This window comes from Vigna unguiculata, chromosome 7, assembly GCF_037176805.1.
Source record: "Vigna unguiculata cultivar grain cowpea cultivar isolate G323 ecotype 2 chromosome 7, ASM3717680v1, whole genome shotgun sequence".
NCBI lineage: Eukaryota > Viridiplantae > Streptophyta > Magnoliopsida > Fabales > Fabaceae > Vigna > Vigna unguiculata.
This window is the reverse complement of record NC_140798.1, coordinates 29,690,967-29,707,659: the sequence shown is the minus strand read 5'-3', so window position 1 is coordinate 29,707,659 and position 16,693 is coordinate 29,690,967. Positions and strand designations below refer to the sequence as shown.

The following is a 16,693-nucleotide window of genomic DNA, read 5'->3' as shown; positions in this document are numbered from 1 at the left end:
CAACAATATCTTGTGCACCAGCATATAAAATAATTTAAATTCTAAATAATTAAACTCAAAAGCGCATAATATTGTTATCATGAAATTGAACATAGAAGTTGAGGTTCAGATGAAATTAAAGATGAAATTTAACATAGAAGTTGATGTTCAGAGGAATTTAAAGACAACAAATAACGTAGACATATTACATCCCCAAAATGAAAGTCATAAAAATAATAGTCTTCAAATAGAATAACTAAAAGTGGATCTCAAATCGTTGATTTTTCCTTCTTAATATTTCTTTTTAAAAGCTTCAATGGAACATTGTCTTCTTCGATGGATTCAAGTGATGCAGTCTTCTTTCCAGATTCTCTTTTATGTGAACTGCTAGCATCATCGTTGGTTGGATTATCTTGGATTAGTTCAGGTGATTGGGATCCAGACTCAATTGTTTCTTTGGTAAATCGGACTAATAAATCCTACAGTATTAAAAGTAAATTTATTAAAACAAAATCGACATACCAAAATGAACAATTATTAAAATTATTAAAGAAATCATTGATTTTAAAAACATGAATATAAGTTGTATACCTCTGAAATATTAACGGTGGACTCATTCACTATACGCATTTTTTCCCTGCTAAACTCACCATTCCCAGCATAAACATCCTTCAAATAGGTAGAAATAATGAGATGATAGAAAAGAAAAAGATGACTGCATTATAAAGAGATTATAATGTAAAAAATATTATCTTAAATTACATCTTACCACAGATTTCAACGAAGAATCATTGAATTTGTCAATGATATCATCATCAACACATATTTTCTTCACTCTGAAAGACTGTTCAAGTTTGAAATTCTGATCGTTCCTACTTTCCACTTTAAAAAGCAGACTTCTATCAACTAACTCATCAAACTGCTTAGGCAAATTTCCAGAAGAATTCATCTACAAGAAAAAAAATAATTAAACATAGTGTAATTAAATATATAAGTGGACATATTGAAGAGTATACCTTATCATGAGCGTCTAACATATCAGCACAAGTTTTTTTGAAAAGGGTTGTTGCATCCCTATCAAAGAGGACAAATGTGGTTGAATCGGAAGAGTTCATAACTCGGATCTTAATCCTATATCTGAAAATTGATAAATAAATTTCATCAACCAAAGTTGTAATTACCATGTTTTAAATTGACATTAATATTAAAAAACAATTCGTTAACCTTGGAAAGACTTTTATAACATGCTTGTTACACTTCTCACAAAAGAACATCTTGGAATCTGGATAAACAGCTTTGTTGCACACACAAGCAGTATACCACCAGTCATCGTCAACCAAGATATGCTTAATTGTTCCAAACAATATGAAAGTGGTGACCTTTCAATATAAAAAACATTAATGAATGTATTATTGTGAATAAGAAAGATTGCACAATGATACAAAAATATATTCTAACCTCTTTACAATCTTTTAGACCTTGAATGTTGGTTCTAGGTGTAAGTGTTAAAAAGTCCTCTTCGACAGTATTTTTTGAAGTCTGAGAAAGTTGCGTTAATCCTTGAGAGGGAGATTCATTGTTCTCAAACATTCTGTGCAAAAGGAAATATAGTTATACTGATAAAAATTAAATATATTATTGAATGTATGTATATCTGAAATATCAAGTTAAGGCAATCAAGGATAATTTGCATTACAAAGTAAAGAAGAAATTGTTAGTTGGAATAATATACTGTATGTGATATCTGAAATATCAGATACACTATATTTTTAAATATAAATTTCGAATAAAAATTACCTTGATTTAAGTTCAGATGCTTCCTTGAAGTTAACATTGTACTTAATACAGGTGCAGAACTTACAATTTTGAACTTGAACCTTATCTATATTTAAAAATATAGTGTATGTGAGAGTAACATGGAATAAGTAGTACAAACTACTTTGTAAAAGTAATAAGAAAATTTTACCTTGAAAAGTTTTGACTTTCGCAAATTCTATACTTACAGCAGTATTTTGTACTTCTCCACTCGAAAGAAATACATTCAGTTCATCCACATAAATACCAAACAAAGTACACTCTATTCGAAACCTAAAAATTAAAGTGCAATATAATGTGATGTAGTTATTTGGAAAGAAATATAAAAAGGAATTTAATATAGTATAGATATACAATACCCATCGGCTTCTATTGCTATGACATTTAATTTTGTTGTCTTTCCATCAACTTGCAATTCTCTTTCAGTCCCCACTCCGACCAGTAATCCCAAAATATCTAAAATGCATTGTATATGTGTTAAATCATATACTTTAACAAAAAATGTTTATTAATAAAAAAATTAATAGTTACGGAACTAAAAAGATTAACTTACCAACCAAATAATCAGTATCAAATGCAGTGGTTGTCAATAAAGACAAAGGTGTGTATTGTGGTTTAATATCAGGAACCAAATTAACATTAACCAAAGAAACTTTTGTACCAAACTGGAAATTTATCTTATAAGGGTGGTGTGTTGTTATGTATATTCCAGAATTCGGAGCAACACTGAAGTTTTGTATGGCATAAACATGGCCTTCAGAAATGTCATTTTGAAATTTGTAAATTAGAGTACGTCTAATTGAAGCATGTATTTTAGAACCCTGAAACAGATAAAAAGAACATTTATAAATTAAAGTATAAATATGTTTAGCATACCACTATTTAATTCATACCAATTTGTAAAGGAAAATAGGTGTAATGGAAGAATTTTAAGAATAACAATAATAATAACCTCTTTGTCTTGAATAACGAACTCCATGGAAAAAGGACACCTCTGTTTAGTGAAATCAGGAACAAACCATGAACAAATGACCCTAGCGATAATATTCCAATTTTCCTTCTGGGGGCTTACTTCGCTTATGCTCTGGCTTTGGTTTGGAACTTCAGAGAGAGACATGTTGAACTCAGAAGAAAAATATTGAAAAGTGAAAAGTAAAAAAGACCGGATTAGATTGGAGACATATTTATACTTACATACATAAATAAGGAACTAATAAGACAAAATTTTTATGCATACAACTAAAGTAAAGATATACCAAAAAAAGGTTGAAATAATACTTTACTTATCAGATTGTATTTTTTATTAGTCAAAGTAGAGTAAAAGAAGTTAAACGATTAATCAAAACGTGGATATGGAAATTTTTGAAATGCTAGAAGAAAGCAAAAAGTAGAATATAATCAAATAAGGACTCTTCAAACATGGTGTACGAACGTTTTGACAGAAGTCATGGGAATATATATTGGTCAACCCTGCAAATAACATCTATTGATGTCAGAAGGAATAAAGTATTGATATTCATTTATTGAAAGGTTTCATAGTAAAGGAAAATTCAGAGAAAAGCATTCTGATGAAAATAAAGCATGAAGCACATTACTTGAAATTGAATAAAAAAAGGGTTGCCGTGATGGAGTAAGCAAAAAACAATTAAGTGAAACAGTAATGTGGAAACAATGAAAAACTGCATATACATGCATACATGCTGGTTTCTTTTGCATTCACGAAAGAGGAAATGTAGAGAAAAGTGATACCAAACGATAATGTCTTAGACGAAATTTCAGAACTGCAAATGTCATATCATTTCGTCTGTAAAGCAAGACTACTATATTTGTACATAAAACAAATGAAGTACATACCTGTGATGACTGGAAACGTTAATGGCTTGTAAGAATACGTTAATGTATGAGAAACGTCTTGTGGATGAAGAAACTGTGTTGGATCTGTACAAAAAGACAAATAAAAGTATGGTGCAGAAGCCAAACAATCTTCTAAGAGAAGGAACTTTGTTTGAAACTTCTAGGAGAAGGCACTCGTTTGGATTATTTAAGTTAATAACGTCAAAAAAAAAAAAAAATATCAATAGTACAATTAAATATTTTATGAAATGACGGATGCTTACAGCAGAAGAAATCTCGTGGAAGGTGGAAGATAAAGAAACATAATGAAGCAGTGCAATATGTCATATGAATAGACAGTGAAATGAAATATTAAAAAAGTATTATAAGGGATGTGTATGAAAAATGTTCTGGAAAGTTATATATTTAAATATATATAAAAAAAAATTAAAAAGCAGAGAAATGATATGATTTGTGTCTGACAGTAATTAAATGCCACAGATTTACGTATATGGAAGAAGATATGGAGCAGGTATGACAAAATAACTTTGCAGAAGTTCAAAATAAACCGACTAAAACATATACATATATATAATATAATAATAAACAACTAAACTTCATACAAAACATACAGATTAGAAATCTGTTAAGAAATATTGTTTATAGATTGTTCATAGCGGATGATAATAATCATTTATATTAAGAAGAACATTGACATCATTGCTTGCTTGTTGACCGTCAACCTCAAAAAGAATTAAATCTTTTTCCTCGAGTCCATGCACTTCACGAAAACGTTTCCATCCACTTCCTATCTTGACTGATCTAGGTCTAATCAACAACTTGCATTCAACTCGTGCCTTTGGACCGTAAAGAACAATGTGTGAGAACTGAGTGTTGGCAAAATATTGTCGTAAGTCTGAATTTAAGCCCTGGAAATAAAAAATTTAAAAAATAATATCGACAAAAATTACTTTTGTAGGTGTCAAGGTTAAAGAAAATAAATGATGGAAAAAGAAGATAAAAAAAATCACCAGAAAGCTTGCTTTGCAGTTGTACTTAGAAAGCCGGAACTCAAAATGAATTAACTTGGTCCTTATGAGAGGAGCATTTGTTCTAACATGACTTAGGAATTTATGGACAGTTGATTCTGAACAATGATCGTAAAAGTGTATTTCAAAAACAGAATTCCCGGTATGCCTTAAATAACATAGTTTCGGTGGTTGAATTTGATAAAACTTTCTTATATCAACCCAGCCATCAGTAATTCGCGGACCATAGGTATTCATGTTGAAGGTAACATGGTGAGCATGGCCTTTTTTATCATAAATAGTCCAACGTGGACCCAGTTCAATGCCTAATTGAATGACAAACAAACGATTGACGAACGCAAAATCCTTCATAAGAAAACCAACATAAAAACAGAATTAGTAAAGGATGTCGGAGAACAATGATGGTAAATTTTTTATAATAAGCAAGTTCGCATAAACCTGGTCTTCCATGAAAATAGTAAAGAATCCACCCTTCCATTTTGAGCCAAGTATGGATTGTTCACCAAGGATGCATTGCTTAGTGGTCATCTGTAAAATTGGAAAAATAGGTTTGTTTTTGGAAATAAAAATTAAACGGACTCTAACAGTGTTGAACAAATTGTTGAACATGATGAAAATAACAGGTTCTAAGAACGTCTGTTTTAAAAAATGAGAGAAAGATAATGAACAGAACCTAATATCAAAAAGATTGCTTAAAAAAATCAGAGAAAGATGAAGAAAAAATATTATAAATACCACTGCTTATAGAAAGGTCTTCTTAGAAAAATGAAAGGAAGATGAAGATCAAAATCGATTATAAAAAAGGCTGGTTATAAAAACATGCATACAATATGGCGAGAAAGATGAACAGAAAATATTATAAAAACCACTGCTTATAGACACGTCTGGTTAGAAAAATGAAACGAAGATGAAGATCAAAACCGAATATAAAAAATGCTGTTTGTAAAAACATGCATAGAATATGGCGAGAAAGAAATATGGTGAGAAGATATAGGAGATGAAGAGAAGTAGAGTTGATAAAAGGGTTTAACAGTCATACCTTTTTGTAATGAATAAGAACTTCTTGAAGTGGAAGAGGAAGGCTTGTTATCGCAGTGTAATGGTGTTAATGTCAAGCAGAGAAGATAAGTTAATTACTTTCATCCTGCAAAAAAAATTAATGAAACAAATATATACCAAACAGTGGAAGAGTCTGGAGAATGAGATAAGTATGACACGGCAACAGACAGTGCAATCATCATTCTCGTGAGAGGTGAAAAAAATAATGAGAAAAACGTTTCAAATTTCTAAACGTAGGAAAAAGAAATGGTCATTAATTTAATCGGCTAAATGATTTGAAATAATGAAAGAGTGTTGCAGATGATCGAGGAGTTCAATCATCATTACCTCGAGCAGTGGAGTAATTAATGCGGGGAAACCTGATAGACTGGGTGATTTGAAATTAATAAAAAGGAATATTTATTGAAATATTAAATAAAATGATTTATACTAATTATAAATATAAATATTGAGATGTTGCTCAACAAATATATAATGATTCAAATTTAATGTCTTTTAATGACGTGCTTGATTAAAATTATAATTGAAAAACACATTAATTTATATTTTGTTTAAAGTATTGATTTAAATGTAATAGTTTAATTTTATAAAAATATATTAGTCATTAATGTCTTTGATAAAAATGTACAAAACTCGTAAACATAAGAAAAAATAAAAAATATCATACAAACTAAATGTATAAAAGCAAACACATAGACTAATATATGTTATAAGTGCATACAAAATATAATTGACCTAAAAATCTTCTTATATATATATATATATATATATATATATATATATATATATAAAAGAAGATTAACAAAAAGACTATACAACATGTTATAACTTAAAACCAGATTAATGGATAAAACACTTTGATATGGTTGGTTGTTGTGTGTCCTTCAACTTCAAAAAAAACCTGACGATGATCATCTGCAGAAAGTTGATGAAGATTACAAAAACTTTTCCAGCCAGTTCCAATCTTAACACAATTACGTCTTATGATCAGTTTACATTCGACTTGTCCCCGTGGTCCGTGTAGAACAATAGATCTAAGACCACTGTTTTTAAAATAAGTGGCAAATTCTTTTTTCAAATACTGCAACAAAAAGGAAAAAATATCTTACTTATTCAGAATCCATGTAAATAAATAATCAAAGAAAAAAAAAACTAACCAAGTCGCTGGATCGACAGTAATATGTTGATAGTTGAACTTCAAAATGCTTTAAGTATGAAGTATGTAGAGGACGACGAATAGAAAGATGGTTGAAGAAGTTGGCTTTCAATGTTGAGTCGCAAACACGTTTAGAGACGTGTAGTTGGAAGGACGAATTTCCAAAATATTTGAAGACAACCAATTTGTCAGACTCATCTGCATAAAAAGAGATTAAATCATTCCAGCCTTGGGTGATCATTGGAGTGTGAATATTCATGTTGTACGTAACAGTATGAACATTCCTTTCGTAATCAACAATGGTCCACTGTGAACCAAGGTCCTTCAAATTACGTATTATGAAGAGACGGTCGACGTACCCAAAATCCTTCAAAATAAGGAAGGTTAGAATAAAGAAATACAAACCAAAAATAAAAAGGAATGTGAATGAATAAAGAAAAAACCTGGTGTTTCAAAAACATAGTGACGAAACCGCCAAGCATTTTGCCAGAAAGTATGGCTTGTTGTGTGCGCACGCATTCCATTGTTTCAGTAAATAGTGGGTATGAAGAATAATTGGAAGAGAAGATAATGGGTCACAGAAAAGAAATATGTTTTGTCAGTATGTAGACGCCAATATATAGAAAGAGAAAACGAAAGGTCATTACTGTTGCAAATATATAGAAAGAGAAAAGGATAAGTCATTCCTTTTGGTAGGGTCCGTACTTACAGGTGAAGCGTGCATCACAATTTATTCAATTAATTGTGAATATAAAAGTGAAAAAAAGGACGACTTAAAAGAGAATAGGGTTGAAATAATAAAAAAAATATAAATAAATAAATAATTACAATTACAAATTTAAACTTTGTGAACTGTTATTTTGAATACACAGAGAATACAAAGAGTTTCTAAAAATTAAAAGAAGAAGTCGAAATAAATTAAAAATAATAACAAATTACAACATGAAAAAACATGCCATCTATGTCTGGCAAATTTGAAAAAATCACACAAATTCGAAAAAACCACACAAATTCGAAATAAATTGCTCAACATGTTTGTGTTTTAATCTTCATTTCAAGAATTCAAAAAACTCAAACTTAAGAGGAAGCAATATCGAGAAAAGAAGAACAGAAGAATATGATCTGCAGAAAGCTCAGAAAAATAGATAAAGAATAGCCATACTCGATTTTTTGGTGGTTAAAAAAGATGTATGTGGTTGTAGTCTTCATTTCAACCTTGTATATACCTGGAAAATAAGATGAACAAAACAAACAATGAGATCTTTGCAAAAAACATAAAGAACCATAACAGTTCGATTGAGAAACCAAAAAAATAAAAGGTTTCGACAAAAACAAAGAAATCTGAAGAGAAGCCAGTATTGATGTTGAACGTGTTTGTAGTCTTCATGTTGAACGCAAACCCATTCAAGGAAGATGATGAAGAGAAGAAGATGAACAGATGAAATGTAGGAAAGATATAAATAGCCTCGCCAGAGTCGAGTTTTAGCTGCTTTAAACAGAAGATTGTGCTTGTACTCTTCATTTGAAGCATTTAAACACTGAAAAATAAGATCAAGCAAAGAACCAATAGATATTTGAAAGAAACATAAAGAAAAATACCAGTTAGGTTCAGAAACAAAAAAGTTAAGAGATGAACAATAAAAATGGACAGATGAACGGGAAATCTCAGATGCATGTCTTCTTAAGCTTCAGTTAAAGCCAGTAAACAAAACAAACATGATGAACAGAAGAAGATGAAACGATGAAATGTAAGAAAAATAGAAAAAACATCTCCATAATCGGTTTTTTGGTGGAAAAAAAAGATGTCTGTGGTTGTACTCTTGATTTCAACCATTTATATAACTGAAAAATAAGATGAACAAAAAAAACCATTAGATCTTTGTAAAAAAATTCAAGAAAAATACCAGTTAGGTTGACAAACCAAAAAAAAAAGATATCCACAACAAAAATGGACAGATGAACGGGAAATCTCAGATGCATGTCTTTTTAACCTTGAGTTGAAGCCTGAAAACAAAACAAACATGATGAACAGAAGAAGATGAAACAATGAAATGTAAGAAAAATAGAAAAAACATCTCCATAATCGGTTTTTGGGGGGAAAAAAAAGATGTCTGTGGTTGTACTCTTGATTTCAACCATTTATATACCTGAAAAATAAGATGAACAAAAAAAACCATTAGATCTTTGTAAAAAAATTCAAGAAAAATACCAGTTAGGTTGACAAACCCAAAAAAAAAGATATCCACAACAAAAATGGACAGATGAACGGGAAATCTCAGATGCATGTCTTTTTAACCTTGAGTTGAAGCCTGAAAACAAAACAAACATGATGAACAGAAGAAGATGAAACGATGAAATGTAAGAAAAATAGAAAAAAACATCTCCATAATCGGTTTTTTGGTGGTTAAAAAAGATGTCTGTGGTTGTACTCTTGATTTCAACCATTTATATACCTGAAAAATAAGATGAACAAAAGAAACCATCAGATCTTTGCAAAAAACATCAAGAAAAATACCAGTTAGCTTGACAAACCCAAAAAATTAAACATCCATAACAAAAATGGATAGATCAACAGGAAATCTGAGATGCATGTCTTTATAAGCGACAGTTGAAGCCTGTAAACAAACCAAACATGGTCAACATAAGAAGATGAACAGATGAAATGTAAGAAAAATAAAAAAAGCATCTCCAGAATGGTTTTTTTGCTGGGTCGGTCAGAGAGAATGAGAAGATAGAGAAAGAAGAAAGAAGCCGCTGCCAGAGAGAATGAGAAAGATAGAGAAAGAAGAGAGAAGGCGGTCGCAGAGAAAATGAGCAAGAGAGAGAAAGCATTGAGACAGAGGAAGCTGAGAAGACTCGGAAGAGAGAGAAAGAAAATATAAACTTCAGATTTTCAGACGTTTTTGCAATTTTTTTTAAAACGTGAAAACGCTGAGAGAGTGACACGTAAGCTCTTTTTCCTTTTGTAGATAAAAATTTGAATTATGAAGAAGATCAGATATATTATTCAATGTAAAAACTTGCCTTTTGTTAGTTCACAATTGTATATAGTATTAGATGTGGACAAAAGATAAAAAGAATAATTAAAGTTAATAACATAAAATAATTTTCAATGAAGACTATATTGAACAATGAGAGGTTTTATCGGTGAGAATTGTGGATGATGAAGCGTCAACAAAATTAAAGAATTGAAGTTGCTGGTTTTAGGAGAGGGTCATGGATGGTGACTAGGGATAGCATATTAGCATCTCTAATGCAACGGTGTTATAGCATCTCCAATTTCTATTAATTTCAGAGAATTTTTTAAGAGATTCTTTATACTACTATGATGAATTATAAATTTAATGTTTTTTTTTTTAATAATGAGGAGTAATGCTCAAATTTTCAACTCACAATTAATTATAAAATAAAAATCTATTGAATAACAATTTTTAAAAGAGTGCATGTGCATATGGATTTATGCAAACCATAATTATTATATATTAAAATTATAAGAAAGAAAAAACACCTTCTGATAAATATACAAAAAACCATTCATGTTAATATTTTACTTTTTTAGGTTAAATATGTTTTTGATCCCTCAAGTTTCAGTGAATTTTGGAATTAGACCCTCTTCGAAATTTTATATCAATTTAGTCCTTCATTTTTAGAAATACATGGATTTAGTCCTTCTTACCAAATTTTGTTAAGTTTATTTGACATTTTAAACGTATTTTATGATAATATTTGATTTAACATTAAAGCAAAAATGTGTCAAATGGTGTAAACAATTTAAATACTATCATGAAATGCGCTTGAAACGTCAGATAAACTTTAACAAAATTTGATTAAAAGGACTAAATTCACGTATTTTTAAAGATGAATGACTAAATTGATTGAAAGTTTTAAAGATGGACTAATTTCAAATTTCACGGAAACTTGAGGAACCAAAAACATATTTAACCCTACTTTTTTTTATAGCATAAATAAACAATAAATCTTATGTGATAAATAAGTATCAACAAAGAAATCTAAAGAAGATTTACAAAAAAAAAAACCAAGAATACTAAATAAAAAGAATATAAAAATCTCCTATTAGATTGCTTGAATTAAAGAAAATCAAGGGGATATTAGATATAGTATAATGATTTTATATATATATATATATATATATATATATATATATATATATATATATATATATATATATATATATATATATATATTACATGTTTGAAAATCAAGTGGAAATTAGATATAATATAATAATTAGATACATATATGACATTTTGAGGAGGTTACGTGGATATTGTTTGGGCAACGTATGAATTTACTGAAATGAAAAATATGTTTTGCTTAGAGAGTGAAATAAGATTTTACGTCGGTTGATTGAAGATTCAATTTTTGCAAGATTTGGTGAGTAATTTTTTCAAAAAAACGATTGTGCTTGTAGTTGTGGATTCCTTATTCTTGTTTCATTGTTTCATGCATTTGGGTGGTGTTCTGTTGGGTTGATTGTGAGTTTGATAAAATTGTTAATTATAAACGGATAAAAATCATTAATAGAAAAAATTTCATTGGTAATGTAAGTTTATCGAAGACTAAAAATTTGTTGAATGTTTCTCGATAAATTTTACTAACAAATAAAAGAGTTTGTCGATAATTATCAATAGCTAAAATTTTGTCAATAAATATTTATGAGTAATTACTGATAACTTAAATTCGTTGGTAGATTTTAGTTAGTAATTACCAATGGCATTTGGCCTTAGTAAAATCGGAAAGTAAATACCATGATTGTGTCTTTTTCTTTTTCTCCATCCTCTCCTCTTCCTCCTTCTCCTTCGTCAAATTAGCCACCTTCGGCTCCACCTCTGGCTCTTCCTCTTCCTCACCTCCTATCCTTTCAACTCTTCCTCTTCTTATTCATCCTCCTTTACCACCTCCTTCACCTCCAATCGCCATTGTTTTCGCAGCCACCGTCACTAATCCACTGTTGCTTTATCATCATAGTGTCGATGACACCGACTTTGACTTTTCCTCCTCCTCGTCTTCCTCTTCCTCCTTTTTCTTCTTGTATTCTTCTCACACATCCCACTTAATTTATAAAAATAAAATATTATCAAACATGAGTATTTTTTTTTACAACAGATTTACCGATAGAAAAATTTGTTGGTAAAATATTTATAGATTAACGATGAATTTTAAGACATATAATTATAAACAAATTTTACCAATGGACTTTACACGAATTGGTCAAACCTAAAGCGGGAAGTTTGACACTCTTTTTATCAATAAAATTTATTGACATATAAATTCATTTGTAATAACAACTAAAAATTACAAACAAGATTTATTGACAGATATATTACTGATGAAAATATCCATTGATAATACAAATTTGAATTTGCCAATAGATACTGCCAACATCCAATTTCGTCCGAGTAAATAAATTTATTTTAAAAAAAAAATAAAAAATGTTTTTTAATTAATGGTAAATAAAAAAAAAGGTGAAATAAAATTTTCTTCGAAGATTTTCAAACTTTAATTTTAGAAAAAAAATGTTTAATTATGTCTTTGGTCCTCATTTTTGTAACAAAATATTGATTTGGTCCTTCTATTTTTTCTTATCTCAATTTGGTCCCTGTTTTGGAAAATTTGATGCAATGAAGTCCTCTCCGTTAATGGTACAATAACAACGTTAAAGGAGGTGCTACATGTCAGTTTCTGGATTTTTTGAATTTTTTTTTCTGATTTTTTTTTTATTTTTTTTATTTTATTTTTTTAAAAAAATAAAAATTTGCCACATGTCACGTTGACGTCGTGCCATGTGGCAATGATTGAGTGACGTAGCAATGACGATGTCACGTGTCACTATTATGTCAGGTGTCATCTCCTCATTCTCATTTTGGTCCTTGTATTTTCATTTTTGTCTCAATTTCGTCATAGTTTTTGTAAAAATAGTGCAACTTCGTCTCTCTCCAAATTGAAACAAAATTAATTTTTATATAAATATTATACAAATATTTTTATTCAAAATGATATTTTTATTATATATTTTTAACATAACTAAGTTTATTTAAATTTGTGTTTCACATTCAACTTTACTTTAATTGTTTTCAAATTTTAAATTTATTTGTTTTCGATTGTTACATAAACTAGTTAAAATTATTTCTAAATTTTTTATTATTGTGATTTTTACACCAACTCAAAAAATTGGATAGAAATTATTGAACTTTACACATTTTAAAAATATACAATTATTTGAAATATAAATTGAAATAAAAAAACAATATTAAAGTATGATGTAATAAAATATCAATATAATTTCTGATTTTTTTTATCAGCATTATTTTCTATTAACAATTTTAAAACAATTTTAAATAAAGTTCAATGTAAAATATAAATTTAAATAAACTTAATTTTGTTAAAAATATTTACTTGAAATATCAATTTTGGATAGAAATATTTGTGTACATTTATATAGAAATTAAATTTAGTTTCAATTTGGAGAGGGACAAAATTGCTCCATTTTTACAAAAATTGAGACTAAATTGAGATCGAATTTAAAATACAGAGACCAAATTGAGAATGAGTAAATGACACATGGCATAATAGTAACATGTGGCACTTTCACAATCACATCACATTGTTAATGCCACGTGGCAAGACGTTAGCGTGACATGTGACAAATTTTTAAAATCTTTTAAAAAATAAATAAAAATTCAAAAATAAAAATTTAAAAATAAAAAATTCAAAAAATTCAAAAAATTCAGGAACTAACACGTAGCACTCCTTTAACATTGTTACTATACTACTAACGAAAATGACTTGATTGCATCGAATTTCCCAACATAGGGACCACATTGAGATAAGAAAAAATAAAGGGACCAAATCAATATTTTGCTACAAAAATGGGGACCAAAGACACAATTAAACAAAAAAAAAAGTGAGAGAGAGGTGGAAAAAAAGAAAAAAAAAGGAAGAGCCCAATTTATTTTTAATTACCACACCCCTCCTCATGAGCCCAACAACTCAACATAATGATATGATTCTAATAATTAGAAGCAATATCTATTCTAATGATTATAATTAATATTACTGATAATGATTGATATTGTTGATTCCCGTAATGTGTTGGTATCATGACCAATTTATTCCTTATATTGTTCATTATAATTAAGGTTGGAATTGCATTGATATTGCAATGTATGAATATAAATACATAGTCTGTCATATGAAAAGGAATCGAAACAAAAACATTCTCTACACTTCTCTCCTCATTGCTACCCATATAGAAATACATCATTTTTTTTATCTCTCTTGGATAAAAAAAATTAGAAAAGGAGACAAAAGAAAAAAAAAGAGAAAAAATAGTTATAATATACAAAATGAGAGGGTGAGATTGATACAAGAGAAGAGGAATTGAAAAGTGTAGAAGGTATGTCATTGTCGTTATTTTTTTTATTTATTCATTCCTTTTTCTTATATTATCTTTTAATATTGAATGTGTTTTAGTTTTACACCTAACTTCGGCCTTTTGCTTAATGAATATTATTTTCTACTGTTCGTAAATATTTTATTATAAAAATCATAAAAATAGTTTTTGTCATTTCTTTTAGTGTCTGTTCGACCGCTCGCGTCGCGAGACACCAATTTTTAAAATTTCCTTTCTTAAAAAATATAAAAAAATATAAAGAACTAAATATAAAAAACAATTTTCTTTGTTTAATTTTTGTGCCTGTCCGGTCGTTCGCATCGCATGACACTCATTTCCAAATAATTAAAAATACCAAAAACATATATAAAAATGTTTTCAAAATTCACCAAATTAAAATCAAATCTTTTCTCAAATAGGTTTTTCATAAAAAAACTACGTAATCCTGATTCTCCATTATGAATGGAGATACATAGGAGCAGATTTATCATCATCGGGCCCACAAAATCAAAACAATGTTTTTGTTTCTTTTGTAAACTCGTTTATTATTATTTTCGAGGAAAATAAATATTTTGAAAAACCACATCCTTTTGCACGTTTAATTAAAGGTATCGTCTTAGGACGAACGCTATGAGTGCTAATACCTTCCCCACACGTAATTGACTATCGGATCCAAAATTTATTTTTTTGTAGACCTTGACTTATCTTTTTTTATTTTTCTGTAGTTTTCCAAAATAAACTATGGTGATGACTCCAAGCTCTTTTTTTTCAAATTTTATTTTTTGGTTCGTCGTTCCGTGACGATTTCGATTGCGATAGATACTACCAACAAAATTTATCGACAAGTTCAATGCAAGGATATTTTCGTTGGTAATTGAAACTCTAAACTCTTACAATAAAATTTGTCGAAAAAATTTGGTTTTACCAACAAATTATTTTCGTTAATAAATTTTCATTGATAATTATGAATTTTTGTTTGTTTATTCTACCGATTGGAGTCCTAGTTTGATATTCTTTGTTGTCTTGTTCAATAATATTGTTAACGTTTTAATATCAATTTCTGGAACTTATTATTATGTGATTGTGAGTAAATGAGAATAAAGAAAAGGAGAACAAGAAAAAAAGAGAAGAGGATAAGCATAATAAACTACATTAAAGGAGTAAAATGCATGTTCTCTCCATCTCAAGTGTGTGTGTGTGTGTGTGTGTGATAACATTGTTTTCTACCTTTTATTGATGTTAAGTTTTGTGAGTAAAATCAACTCCTACATAACTTTTATCTTGTTTAATCCTTTAGTTTATGTTGTTTTTGCATTATTTCATATTTTAGTTGTTTTATGATTTTTTACTTCTAATCTCTATTATGAGTGTGTGAAATAAAACAATACGAAGCAATTCTGGTGGAGAAAAACAAGCTGAAACTCAAGAAAGCATGATTGGACATGAAAGATTGACTTTTACACAAATACCCATGTCGAGGGGCACCGAGATCAAGTCTAACACTACAAACATCAAGAAAGGACTCACCTATATGTATATACTGCCTTGGACCAACCTTGGAAGGCCAAAAAATGACCATTGGGTGCCAGGGTCACTCGCTGGATGAGCTGGTGGATCGCTGGGCGAAAATGACAGACCAAAATTGCAGTATTCGAGTTGCTGGGCGAACCATATTTTCGCCCAGCGAGTTACATGTCTAAGAACGTCGATTTTAGGCCTCGCTGGGTGAGAATGAAGCCGCTAGGCGAGAATATCGACCCCAATACGCGAATATGGTTATTTAATCATGTTTCTACGAGAGTATTAGGGGATTCCTCATTTTTCACGAATAGAAACACCTTGGGTGCTTGGGAGAGACTCTTGGAGGCTATTAGGGGTGTTGGGAAACTCTCCATTCTCCTTCTTGGGTCTCCTTCTTCATCCATGGAGATTTTACCCCTTTTGGGTTTGAGAGGATGATGGGCTACAAAATTGGAGGCGGAGATGTGAATGGGTGGCGCAAGTGGAGCATGGAGCAGTATTCAAGAACCTTGGGAGAGGGATTGTTTCTACTTTATTGTTCCAATTTCTTCCCTATTCTTCAATTTTGTAAAACCCTAGGTTCTCCCCATGGAGAGCAATTTCTATTTGTTGAGATTAGATGTAAAACATTGAATTCGTGCGTAAAATTGTGTTGTTAATTTATATGCTTTTCCAATTCATGTTAGTATTTGATTTCCATGCTTAATGCTTGATATGGATTGTTCCCATGCTTGATTTATGATTCTTGAGGTGTTGGGAAACATCTTTAGAATCTAGATTTGAAATTAAATACCTAATGGATGCTTGTATCTAGGAATAGAACTTGGTTCATTAGTAATCTTAGATTCTTGAAACTAATGCATGATT

General features: G+C 29.6%; 1 protein-coding gene and 1 long non-coding RNA gene across 2 annotated transcripts; both read right to left on the bottom strand.

Annotated features, from left to right (window-relative positions):
• Positions 1–154: 154 nt before the first annotated feature.
• Positions 155–2,911, bottom strand: LOC114187752 (replication protein A 70 kDa DNA-binding subunit B-like). The gene is made up of 11 exons (XM_028076103.2): positions 2,747–2,911; positions 2,348–2,615; positions 2,154–2,250; positions 1,946–2,067; positions 1,777–1,861; positions 1,438–1,570; positions 1,204–1,358; positions 996–1,116; positions 749–928; positions 571–648; positions 155–458 (listed from the first exon to the last, which is right to left on the bottom strand). The coding sequence occupies exons 1-11, from the start codon at positions 2,909–2,911 to the stop codon at positions 249–251; spliced, it is 1,614 nt and encodes a 537-aa protein (XP_027931904.2). The 3' UTR covers positions 155–248.
• A 3,648-nt stretch (positions 2,912–6,559) lies between these two features.
• LOC146884769 (uncharacterized) lies at positions 6,560–7,475 on the bottom strand. Its single transcript, XR_014996513.1, has 3 exons — positions 7,335–7,475; positions 6,893–7,258; positions 6,560–6,816 (listed from the first exon to the last, which is right to left on the bottom strand). It is a non-coding gene; the product is annotated as an uncharacterized LOC146884769 (long non-coding RNA).
• Positions 7,476–16,693: the final 9,218 nt, after the last annotated feature.

Coding starts and splice junctions, on each gene's coding strand:
- LOC114187752 (XM_028076103.2), bottom strand. CDS start 2,911: ATGTCTCTCTCTGAAGTTCCAAACCAAAGCCAGAGCATAAGCGAAGTA. Junction 2,616..2,746: donor TCGTTATTCAAGACAAAGAG/GTTATTATTATT, acceptor TATCTGTTTCAG/GGTTCTAAAATACATGCTTC. Junction 929..995: donor TGTTAGACGCTCATGATAAG/GTATACTCTTCA, acceptor TTTTTCTTGTAG/ATGAATTCTTCTGGAAATTT.